This window comes from Myotis lucifugus, unplaced genomic scaffold (genome assembly GCF_000147115.1).
Source record: "Myotis lucifugus unplaced genomic scaffold, Myoluc2.0 scaffold_3, whole genome shotgun sequence".
Taxonomy (NCBI): Eukaryota; Metazoa; Chordata; class Mammalia; order Chiroptera; family Vespertilionidae; genus Myotis; species Myotis lucifugus.
The window spans coordinates 6,470,671-6,483,791 of record NW_005871051.1 but is presented as its reverse complement, the minus strand read 5'-3'; the positions used below and the strand labels follow the sequence as shown (position 1 = coordinate 6,483,791).

Here is a 13,121-nt window from a genome sequence, read left to right as displayed (position 1 = left end):
GATACTGTGCTCTTAGTATAGAAACATTTTAAAAAATACATAAAAAGCCCTGGCTGGGTGGCTAAGTTGGCTAGAGCATTGTCCTGTACACCAAAAGGTTGCAGGTTCAATTCCTGATCAGGGCACATACCTAGGTTGCAGATTCAATCCCAGTGGGGGTGGGTATGGGAGGCAACTGATCGAGGTTTCTCTCTCTCTCTTCTCTCTCTAAAAATCAATAAAAACACATTCTCAGGTGAGAATTTAAAAAAACACACAAATACATGAAGACAAAAGTAACTGCTAACATTACATCACAGAGAAAACCACTAATAAAATCTTGATATAGCCCTAACCGGTTTGGCATTGGTGGATAGAGCGTCGGCCTGCAGACAGAAGGGTCCCAGGTTCGATTCCAGTCAAGGGCATGTACCTTGGTTGCAGGCACATCTCCAGTAGGGGGGTGTGCAGGAGACAGCTGATTGATGTTTCTCTCTCATCGATGTTTCTATAACATCTCCCTTCCTCTCTGTATAAAAATCAATAAAATGTATTTTAAAAAATTTTTGGTATAATTTCTTCCAATCTTTGTGTAAGATACATGTGTACATGTAAACATTTTGAAAACGAAGACAATATCAAAATCAAATCCTTTCCTTCTTTATACAGAAAGTGATTAGTGACAACGAAAATGGTATTATAATATTACTGAAAGGCAATTCTATTAAAATTTATCAATTTAGAAGTCTGGATGGGAAGGACACTGTCTCTTCCATTTCCCTGTATGACTATTTGTGATTGGACTAACTAGGGGTTTGTAAATCTGCAGACCAGCATTTCAAATATGATATTCATGTGAAGGAATGCATAGTAGTTACCAAAGTTTGAATATATTTTTTCTTTCATAGATCTGCCTTCCAAGTATTCTTTCTAATTCTGTAATCGCATGTTTACAAAAGAAAGAAATCTACTTTTCTCTAACAGAAAAGACCTGTTAATCTGGGGGGGGGGTCCCCTTACAGATGTAACTCCTCGGATAGACAGCACTTTAAATGCATTATTTTCTGGTGTTGTCACCTGTAAAGCTTTCAGGCGTTCTTCAGTGCAGTTTTCCAGATTTGTGATTTTGATCGTCACCAGGGTTCCTGTGGGAGTATGCCGTGCAAGATGGACAGAAGTCAGGTTGTCAAAGCCTCTTCCTACAATCAGACATAAAACTGTTAGCCACCAAAGAAGGAAAAAACTGATAATTTGAACTTCATCAAAATTAAAAACTTCAACTCTTCAGGAAAATGAAAAGGCAAGCCACTGATTGACAGTATTAACAATACTTTTACATCCAGAGTATATAAATAACTCTTACAACTCTTAGTAATCAAACAAAAACTCATTAAAAATAGGCAGAAAATTAAATAGGGAATCCATAAAAGAAGCTATAGGAATCGCCAATAAGCACATAAAAAGATGTTCAAGATAGAGAAATGCAAATTAGAACCACAACAATATGGCATAACATACCTATTATAATGGCTAAAATTGTGACTTGATAAATTGTGACTCAAACAATGGAATGCTGCTCAGTAATCCCTACAGCCACTTCCAGTCCCTTCCAACCACTAATGTGATTTTCGTCATGAAATGGTATCATAAAGAATGGAGTGTTTTGTGCCTGGCTTCGTTTACTTAGACCACTTTGTAGGCTTCAGTAGTTAATTTCTTTTTATTACTGAGTAATAATTCATCCTATGAAAATACCGCAATTTATTTATCCATTTACAAGCTGACAGATCATTTGGGTTGTTTTCAGTGATTGGAGACTATAAATCAAGCTGTCAGCACATTCTTTAAGTAGACATGTTTTCATTTCTGTTGGGCAAATACCTGTGACTGGAAGTGCTGGGGCATGGGTGTTTAACCTTATGAGAAGGTGCCAACTTCTTTCTGAAAGCGGCTGGACCGGTTTGTGTTCCCCAAAGCCGCAGTTGCTTGATATGCTCGCCAGCATTTGGTGTCAGTGTTTAAATTTTAAAATACCTAGTGGCACCTATTAATAGGCACTTAATAAACATTAGTTCCCCCCTCTTTCCACAATCACCAAATTCTGTTACTTTTGTCTTTAAAAAGACATTTAATAATATCTCAAATTCATCCCTTCCTCTGCAGTGCGGGCATCACTGCCTGGGTTCAAGTCCTGTCCTCTTTCCGGGACAGATGGAGGGGCTTCCTCACTGTGCCCTCTATTCTCAACCAGGGCATGTGTCAAAATCCCTGAGGGGACTACTTCAAAAGCCTATGCCTCCCTTTCAGTCGCCAGCAAGTCTGATTCAGTAGGTCTGTGATGGGATATAGGCATTGCAATTTTTAAAAAGACTCAGGTGGTGAGGATACTTCCTCACCACTAATCTACATCTTCCAGACTTCTGCATGGAATTGCAGTTGTCTTTCTAAATCCAGCATTTTATCAATAGAAAGGAAGTACAGTGCAGCAGCTGAAAGCTGAGACCCTGCAGTCAGAAGGTTTGCTTTCAAATCACTAGCTGTTTGACTGTTAAACAAATCTCAGAGCCTCAGAAGTCTTACCTGCAAAATGGGAGTGGTAGAAGGGTCAAATGAAAAACCCGTATCAAATGTTCAGTATAATGCCTTTTAGATGCTAATATTAGCATCCTCACGATTCCAAAATGTCTTTCTAGCACAGAGAGGATAAATTCCAAATTTCGGCCTTAAATCCTTTGAGTAATAAAGTGGGTCAGTTGTGGGGGTGGACACAGAGTCTGAACCTCTAAATACACAATGTGTTCCCAACCTCCCAGATTTATCTCCTGCCCTACCACTGCCTACACTCCCCTTGCTCCCACTTCTAGGCAACTATGTGGCAGTCCCTTTCTAACCATCCTTCCTCACTCATCTATTGAAGTAAATATTTTTTATCTTTTTTAATTGACACCATCTGAACCTCCTTCCTCAGGGCATTTCCACTAGTGCTATTTTAGAAAAGGTCAGCTCCTTATTCTCCTTGTCTCCTTGACCCTGGACGGGAGTGTCAGTGACCTAAGCTCGGCCAACTGGAGGATGGAGTGAGTGACATAAAGAAGCGGCAGTCAGAACTCGCTGCCGGGGGACCCACTGTCTGGTGGTGGAGGTGCCCGACGAGGCAGTCCCCGGCCGAGGCTGCTCCACGCCATGCCCTGGCCATGGTTCTAGGCTGAGCTTCTCTTGGCTCTTCCAAGCCTAATTATTTCTCCAGTCAGTAATTCTGTGTTAGCAACACTGTTTAAAAAATTTTCTTGCTTTTAGGATTGTTTTCTGTTGTTTGTAACAAGCACTCTGACTGGAACATCTGGCAACCTTTTCCTCGTTCTCAGGATCCAGCTCTTTTTGCTCTTTGTTGACTCCCAGATGGATGGTTGGATGCTCCATCTTCTCTGTTCCCACAGCACCTTGCACACCTCGACTACAATTCCCTCCAGGGGGTAAAACAAAGCCATCCATGTGTTCATCTTCCCAGAGAACGAACTCCTCAGGTGTATTACACGGCTTTCTATCCCAGCATCTAACAGCACCTGCAGTGCTTAATGTTTCTGAATATTCAGAGCCAATGTTTCACGTGTATAAGGCTATAGATAATGACCCATCCTGTTCCAAACTTAACTGAGATAGATTAACACAATAGATGGGATTTTAGGTTTTAAGTTAAAATAATTTGGTTAAAGGACTATGACTGAAAAGATCTTTTTTGCCATCAACTTAATTTCTAATAATGAAGGATCAATTATGTGAAATCCATGATTACCTATTTCCACTTGGAGTTCATAGTGAGAAGCGTTGGTGGAACAGACCGCTTCACTGAGTCTAGCAGATGGAGACAACCAGGGAAGGGTTGGCTTATCAACCTGCATGGTTTTAGAAAGATGAAAACAAAATACGTTTAGACTCTTGGTCCCCCAACCCAATATAAAATGCAGACATTGTATTTTCAAACACACAGTGCTCATTAGGAAAGGCACACTGAAAGGTGACTTAGGACACCGGTTCAAGATCTAAAAAGAATTTACAATTGCTAATAATTGATGCCAGTTAGAAAGCTATCCGCTGATAAAGGTGAGAGGGCAGGAAAAACAGATTTATAGGTAGCAAAGAACACTTTCCAGCACAATTTCAAGTAAGCCTTTTTAGGAGTTGCTAAGAATAGTTCATTCTTCAAGGTAGTAATAAATAAATATGTCAAAGGAAGAGATGCAGGGGCCTTTGAGGAAGGATTCTCTGCTTGTGCTACTGCTTCAAGGGATCCCAAATTTTATCCATGACACATCCAGATACATGCTCAGCTAGTGGAGGTGCTAATGTCAAGAAACAATTTCCACACTCTAGTCTATTAAAATTGCTGAAGATGTTCTTCACAAGATGAAAGGAATCAGAAGGGACATAAATAAATAAATGTCAAGAAATGGGAGACCACAGTACAGACCCCCCGAGTGAATGAACAGGAACCCTCTGGTGTCTCACAGGGTGCTCTAGAGTCGGAGTCTGGTCTGCACCGTCCCAGTGGCAGTGAAGCATGCACGCAGGAGGAAGAGGAGGCCAAGAACCTGGTGTCATACGATAGCCAGGAGGCTCTCCAGAGGACACCAGCACTCCAAAGACACTCAGGCGCCTTCCAGGCACCAGCAGGCGCCAGAATCTTATTACTGCCCCCGAGGTAAGGAGAAGGAAGAAGGGGGTTAGAAATCATATTACTATGTGCTAGGAATTGTGCTAATTACTTTTCATATCCTTAACTCTACATGTTCCCTAAAGTTTTAAGAGAGCAGAAAAATATAAGCTCCTGGCTAAAGATGAATGAAAGTAAATATTGTTAAAAGAGGGATGAAACAGTGTAAAAAGAATTTCCATTATACAACTGGAAACAATCCCAATGAAAAAAAGAGAAATATAAATAAATCAAGTTAATTTCTTTATGACAGGCAGTCTTCAAATAAACTGAGATCTAAAGAACACATGTAAGAGACAGAAAGAAGAGCATATAACAATTAAAAAAAAAAATTTAAGTCACAACCTGAAGCCTGTCAGGGAGGCTAGAACACAGAATGAACTGAGGCTTACAGATCACTGCCTGAAAAAAATGGCATAGGTGGTCACATGATGGACTGCAGTCAGACTGATCAACTTGTACATTGCTTCGTTGCTTCCATCTTCTCCATTAGGAAAGTAGTCTTCTTTAAACTAGAAGGCACATATGTTGTAAATAACTAGCTCAAGCCCAAAACAGGTTATTTTATATATATATATATTAGAGGCCCGATGCACAAAATTTGTGCAAGGAGTAGGCCTTCCCCCGGCTGCCAGCACCGGCTTCCCTCTGGCACCCAGGACCCAGGCTTCCCTCGCAGCCCTGGCTTTGTCTGGAAGGTCGTCCAGTCTAATTAGCATATTATGCTTTGATTATTATAGATAAAACAAAATAAATCTATAAATAAAAACAAAACTATACACACACACACACACACACACACACACACACACATATATATTAGGTACTAAGAGTTGTCAAGGTCCCAGAGACAGAAAGTAGAATGGTGGTTGCCAGGGGAAGGGGAGGGAGAGGGAACAGGGAGTTGCTGTTCAATGGGTAGAGTTTCCATTTTACAAGATGGAGAGTTATGGAGACGAATAGTGGTGATGGTTGCACAATATTATGCATGTGTTTGATACCAATGAACTGTACACACTTAAAAATGGTTAATATGGTAAATTTTATTTAGCACATACCCAAAAAAAGGTAGCACGTGTTGAAGTTTACTGAGTTCTAGGCCTGTTTCCTGGCAACAGCAAGGAGATAACAACAGACACTTTACTCTCTGAATATCTCAACCTGAAGGTAATATTTGAATAAAAGCAAGGATTAGACACTACATACTACTGTACAAAAGGACAGGTACCTAGAAGACTTTAGAGTATTAGTGAGCAAAAAGTGAAATGACAAAAATGAAGACAAAATCGGGATAAATGTAAAAACAGGATTAAATGGGATTATCTTATTTTGTAGGAAATAAGCCATTTGCAAGGCAGGTTCCATTTTGTAGTGAGAAATATTCATTCCTGAGCATGTTTCTTTAAATATTATTTACATCAGGCATTGCCCAGGGGAGACACTTGTGCACTGCTGGTGGGAATGCAGACTGGTGCAGCCACTATGGAAGACAGTATGGAATTTCCTCAAAAAACTAAAAATGGAACTCCCATTTGACCCTGTGATCCCACTTCTAGGAATATATCCCAAGAAACCAGAAACACCAATCAGAAAGGATATGTGCACCCATATGTTCATAGCAGCACAATTCACCATAGCTAAGATCTGGAAACAGCCTAAGTGCCCATCAGTAGATGAATGGATTAGAAAACTTTGGTACATCTACACGATGGAATACTATGCTGCTGTAAAAAAGAAGGAACTCTTACCATTTGAAATGGCATGGATGGAACTGGAGAGCATTATGCTAAGTGAAATAAGCCAGTCAATGAAGGAAAAATACCACATGATCTCACTCATTCATGGATAATAGAGACCTTTATAAACTTTTGAACAGTAATAGATACAGAGGCAGAGCTGCCTCAAACAGATTGTCAAACTGCAGCGGGAAGGCCAGGGAGGTTTGGGGGGCAGGAGGGAAGGGGGTAAGAGATCAATCGAAGGACTTGTATGCATGCATATAAGCATAACCAATGGACATAAGACACTGGGGGGTAGGGGAGGCCAGGGGATTGTCAAGGGCAGGGGAAAAAAAAGGACACATATGCAATACCCTTTGTAATACTTTTAGCAATAAAAAAAAAAAAGATGAAAAAGACAGGATGCCTATTTTATGGGTATTGTGCTATATTTGGAAGAGACGTATACAACAATCATTGTGAGATAATGAATAAATGCCATTTTATAGAAATGTCTAACATATGTTGGAGAATAAATAAAAAGTACAAGAAGAAAAGCTTCAAGATGTGATATTTGGGCCAACTCTTTATGAATGAGGAGAAATTTTAGAGGCAGAAAAAGGAGACTATTTCAAACAGAAAGAAGAGTTTATGCTAAGACTCAGTAGCAAGAAATAAAACTAAAAAAATTAAAGTTATTCCATACCACTAAGATCCCTTATACCCATGGTCGGCAAACTGCGGCTCGTGAGCCACATGCGGCTCTTTGGCCCCTTGAGTGTGGCTCTTCCTAAGCCTTAGGAGCACCCTAATTAAGTTAATAACAACGTACCTACCTATATAGTTTAAGTTTAAAAATTTGGTTCTCAAAAGAAATTTCAATCGTTGTACTGTTGATATTTGGCTCTGTTGACTAATGAGTTTGCTGACCACTGCCTTATACCATGCTAACGTTTAGGCCTTCCCTCACCCACGTGGAAAACCTCTATTAATACCCTAAGACTCTTAGTAAAATCTCCTGTCCTTCGCTCATTAGCTGATTCTCTCTGGGGGATACTATGGAGCACAGCCAGGTTTGCTTTCAGAATGGAGGTGCTAATCTCCCCAACCACTAGGACCACTGAGTCTTGTACAGGGAATTGCCCTCTTCAGAAAGAAGCCACCCTGCCCAGTTATGCCACTTCCCTGGGGTCAGTTTGTATCCAACACTGGTGGATACAGGAGTACAAATGCCCAGAGCCCTTGGGCAACTAGGACAATTAGGTAGAGCCATGCCAGCTCCAGAGATGCTCATGGCCTCTCCTCAGACTTCTTAGGTACCAATAACACTGCCTCCTCCCTCTCTCACAGTGTTCGTCTAGAAAGAACTTCCCAATAAATTTCCTGCATGAAAAAGAAAAAGTTTAGGCTTTATCCCATAGGCTTTTGGAAACCAATGAAATCTTAAAGTTGGAAAGTGACACAAGGAAGCCTGTATTGGTAACAGTGTTGAATCCTGATCTGAGTGGTGAGAGGAGGGTATACGCATGCCTAGGAAACTAGACGCAATGAGTCTTCCTGTAACAGTCCAGTGAGAGATGATGAGACTTGAGTAGCAGTAGTTAGTGACCAGGTGAAGGAGGGCATGGACTCAAGGGCATTTCAGATACAGAACCATAGGACTTGGTGTATAATACATGTGGGAGCAGAGGGAGCAGAGGTAGAGGCAGTGTGAGGATCTTTCCAGTTTCTAGTCAGGATGATCTAGTAGATGGGTTTTTTATTAGCCAAAGCAGGAAACACAATGTGTTGCTGAGTCTGAGAGAAAATTAATGTTTAACCGAAACTGCACCCTAATACAAGATATTCTACAGACACCCCTGTGCCCAAGAAAGAGTGAGAGTGGTAGGTAAAAATGTGAAAATCATCAGTTCTGCTTGATGCCAGAGTCCCCTCCTCACCTGAAGGAAAACCCGAGGGAGCTCCAGGATAATCTGAAACCTGAGCAACAGAGTCTTAAACAGGTGAGATGCTCAAGGAGAGATGGTTTAGACAGAAGAGAAGAGGCCAATGATAGGCCACTGGAGAGTAGCAAAGACACGGTAAAGGAGAAGAATGTCGGAGAACCAGGAGTGAGTGGTATTACAGAAGGCAAAGGAGTATTAATTGTACTCAATCATTTCTTACCAAGTTTTGATGGATACTGGTTTCAGACTGTTTTTCAGGTCTGAGTGATTCAACTTGTGTTCGTGAAGTGCAGAAACAATCCTGGAAATTCAGAAAAGAATTAAATAAAGTGAAAAAAGCCCCCACGAAATAAGTAGGGGTGACATGTGATACAAGGTCTAGTGATGGAGTGAGGGGCAGAGAGAAAGGGTAGCATGCAGGGATCTGGAATTGAAGCCAGAACTCATAATGTGGGGGTACAGTATGCGAGAGGACAGAGAAGCAGCTGTGTGTGCAGAAGACAAATGCCTTCTGTTAAAATTCTACTTGGCATATCTCTGATCCTTGTCCTCTCTCTGGAGATCATAGTATCAATTCACTTTTACAGTTGGTATTGATATTGAACTCTTCTATCACCTGCAGTTTTCTTCTGAATATTTAGCTAAAGATTATTCTGCTCTACCCACTATAATCATTTTTATTTTGATCCTCAGATTTGCTTTGGAAAATTAAGTAGGTATCTCACCTTAATGTATTTTCCAGATATATAAAGCTCCCCCTTTTAAGGAGGAAAGCTGTACTTTAGACATAAGTAATGCATCCTGTATTTTCTAGATAACTAACATTCTTCTCACTTCATAGTTCTGCTTCTTACACTTGGCAAATGAAGGTGTTGATGAACAGATATGAGTTTGAGCCCTGGCTCTAATTTTTCGCAATCTTGGGCCAAACTCAAAATGAGGATTATACCACCTGCCCAGCCAGTCAATCACAACTTTGAAGACTGGAAGAGATACAATGTATGAAAGTTTTCTGTAAACTATACATCCTCATATAAATGCACCCACCACTTTTTAAAAGATCACTGCTTTAATATAATAATTCAAATATTTAAGTATTGTATTATATTCTGTATAAAGCAAGATGAAAGTCATAAAACTACTTAATTAAGCAGATACCAATATCTAAAGTATATTCAGATGTGGATGTAATAGTATCTATACATCAGATTATACATTGACCCAACTGCTTTTTGTCTTGTCAAGGCAAGGGGCTTATTTAAATATTATCTTGCTTGCCTTTAGTCAGATGGAAATTTTTAAGAGATATTTTTGAAATATTTAAAGGGTAAGACATAGCTAACTAGATGAGAGAGGCATATCCAAGCACAGCACATGTATGAGAAAGGTGGGTCTGGGTTACAAGAACAGAATAATGAGTATATATGAAAGTACAGGAGAAACTCTTTTTTGAAAAAACAAAAACTCGATGAGAATTTAACTCATTTCTTTTTTTTAAAAAATATATTTTATTGATTTTTTACAGAGAGGAAGGGAGAGGGATAGAGAGTTAGAAACATCAATGAGAGAGAAACATCGATCAGCTGCCTCCTGCACATCTCCCACTGGGGATGTGCCCACAACCAAGGTACATGCCCTTGACCGGAATCGAACCTGGGACCTTTCAGTCCGCAGCTGACACTCTATCCACTGAGCCAAACCGGTTAAGGCTAACTCATTTCTTAAGACCAGAAGTCATTCAGGTCAAAATAACATCATGCCGAACCGGTTTGGCTCAGTGGATAGAGCGTCGGGCTGCGGACTCAAGGGTCCCAGGTTCGATTCCGGTCAAGGGCATGTACCTGGTTGCGGGCACATCCCCACTGGGGGGCGTGCAGGAGGCAGCTGATCGATCTCTCTCATCGATGTTTCTAACTCTCTATCCCTCTCCCTTCTTCTCTGTAAAAAATCAATAAAATATATTTAAAAAAAATAAATAAAAATAACATCAGAGTAAAGACTGTCTCATCAGAATATGCCTTTGTTATGTCTCTGCATCACCATCCAACTACTCTGAAGGCACAAAAATCAGATCCATGTTAAAAAGAACTTACCAGAAAAGACATTGAATTGCTTTATTTCACAGAAAGTGACAAAAATCCATCTACTGCAGAGAAGATTATTGCTTTATCTTCAGATGCAGAAATATCCTACTATGAAAACAAAAGGAACATAATTTAGACTTACAGGTAAGCTTCTTGAAGAACTAGTTGTCATAAACCCACACAATGTCTAGGACAGGGGTGGGCAAACTTTTTGACTCGAGGTCCACAATGGGTTCTTAAACTGGACCGGAGGGCCAGAACAAAAGCATGGATGGAGTGTTTGTGTGAACTAATATAAATTCAAAGTAAACATCATTACATAAAAGGGTACGGTCTTTTTTTTTTTTTAGTTTTATTCATTTCAAACGGGCCGGATCCGGCCCGCGGGCCGTAGTTTGCCCACGGCTGGTCTAGGACCATTGACACAAGGTGACACAAGGACCACCAAAAGCTACAAAAGCACCACCAAAAGTTTCCAGATCTTTCCTAATAGAAAGGGTAGTAATGTTCTAAACTTGCTAGTGCTTTGGTGTTTCCTTACAACTAATCAATGTCTTTACTTTCATATACATTGTGCTTCATTATTTAATTTTAATGAAGTCCTCAAGTTTGATGAAGGCATCTGCAAATATCTGAGCAAAATGAGAAAGAAAAGGAGATCTTGTAAACCATAGATATTATAGCGTGGTACCCAATCTTATTGCTAAGGGAAAATATGTATTTGTTCAGGATGGTCACTACACACCAAAGGGAAAGAATGTGAGGAAGAAGAACCTGAAAGCATGATTATTTTGTCTTCTGTCATTCACTGTATCAAGTTAAGGCACTGGAAGATGCTGTTACAAAAGGAGGAATGCAATGCCTGCCCTGCCCACCTTCCAGGTTGACTGAAATCAAAGGAGATACGTCACCTGAAAATACCCATAACTGCCAAACACTGTATCAATAAGAGCCTGAGAGGATGCTCTGAAAGGCACCCTCAAATATACCGGCACAAAACGGTAAGGCTCATTTGGGGAGTGAGTTGGCAATATTTTGATAAACATGAAAATGTTCATACCTTTTGACCCAGTATAATTCTCACTTCCAGTAATCTATTTTAAGGAAGAATGCAAGCAAATGAAGAAACCACATATATAGAAAGTCATTACACTGTTATGTGAAACAGCCAAGTATTCATCTCACAGTTTAATCAACGGCGACTATGGAACGGGCACTGTGCTGGGCACGGGGCACTCACTGGTGATGGGCAGGTAAGGCTCTGACCACTTGTAGCTTACCTTCCCACGGCAGAAAGACCAGGATGTCCCGATGAACTGAACTTTGTGGTTATTACCATTTTGTTTTCTGCTTTTCCCACTTAATATCAGTAAGTTCTTTCTTAACAACAAGAACCACCACAAAACTTTAAACTTCATTACCTTTCCTATTTCTCGGAAAAACTCAGAAGAAACGGGCACCATGTGTGAGAACTGTTAGTACTAAAGGGTTGTCCCCATGGGGTGGTTTAATCCCAGAGGTTTTTGCTTAAGATATGCCAGTCTAATAAGAGATAATTTTACAAGACATTTTGAGGTCAAGGCAGCAGCTGCCCCTGGTAAGGGGCGGGGAAGTGTGTGTGTTGGAGATTTGCAGTCATATTTTTCTCTACACGTTCTTTCACTAGGCATGAACATAAATACTTTTTAAAATTCCATATTTCAGACCTAATTTTCTAAATGTATTCACAAGTACATTAGTGTGGTCCCTTGCACCTGTATCTGAAAAGGTAACTAGGATAAAGCTTTATAAATAATTTAAAGTTGTCCTATAACAGAATGGTAGGTAGTCCGAAGGTTTTCATCTGAAAGGGTGACACTGCGAAAATCAGGAGCTGTGTCTATTTACTGAACTCCAACAGTCCATTGTTATAGGGAATGCAAACAAAAAAACAACACAAACCCTTATTTAACTCTTTGCTGAGCTTTCAAATTACTGTAATTTTCAAAGTGATCTTGGAAACCTATAATATCCATAATATCTTAAAAATTGTAGCAACGCACAACTCAGTATAATTTTCCAAATTAGTATCGTGACTCATGCTTTCAGAAGACATCTCCTGAACGCCTACTGTGTGCTCCGTGCCAGGCAGGCGATGTGTCACAAATCCTGACCAAGTTTTCAGGGAAAAGGGTGCCCGACACAACAAACCCACGAAGGCAAACACAACGCCGAGCTTCAATACTGAGGACAAAAACGACGCCTGGGCATTTGCTTTTGTGAAAAGTTCCCTCCTAGTCCTGCTGGGGGGGTGGGGGGGAGCGGGGGGACTTGGTAGCGATCCCGAAGGCGGCACAGAGCGGGGCCAGGGGTGTCTTCGGTCCGGAAACCTCTCCAGGCCCCGAGCCCGGCTCAAGGTGAGGGCTGGGGGGACAGCGCCGCGGGGGCTCGGACCCCCGCACCCGTCGCCGCCCACCCCACGGGCAACCCTCCGCCGCACGCAGGTGCCTCGGGCCCCCGGGGGCAGTGGGGGGAAGGGGGGGGGAGGGGCGGGTTCAGCGCTCCCGAAGTCCCGGCTCGCTTTTGTGGAGGTGGGGAACCAAGGCGCCCTCTTCTCCGCCACCTCCGGACCCGGTCTCCCGATTTACCCGAAGGGAACAGGGAAGACTTTTTTTGGGGAGGCAGGGGGAGGGGCTTTGGAGAG

The 13,121-nt window shown here is 41.3% G+C and overlaps 1 protein-coding gene across 2 annotated transcripts in view; it reads right to left on the bottom strand.

Annotated features, from left to right (window-relative positions):
* The window catches only part of STRADB (STE20-related kinase adaptor beta), a 17,174-nt gene extending 6,628 nt beyond the window's left edge, over positions 1-10,546 (bottom strand). For both annotated transcript variants that reach the window (XM_023760239.1, XM_006082407.3), the window contains exons 1-4: positions 10,448-10,546; positions 8,575-8,655; positions 3,773-3,872; positions 1,057-1,178 (exon numbers count right to left, since the gene is read on the bottom strand). In XM_023760239.1, coding sequence (XP_023616007.1) covers positions 1,057-1,178; positions 3,773-3,872; positions 8,575-8,655; positions 10,448-10,459 — 315 coding nt within the window. In that variant the 5' untranslated portion in view covers positions 10,460-10,546. The remainder of the gene's footprint in view (positions 1-1,056; positions 1,179-3,772; positions 3,873-8,574; positions 8,656-10,447) is intronic.
* Between the last annotated feature and the right edge of the window lie 2,575 nt (positions 10,547-13,121).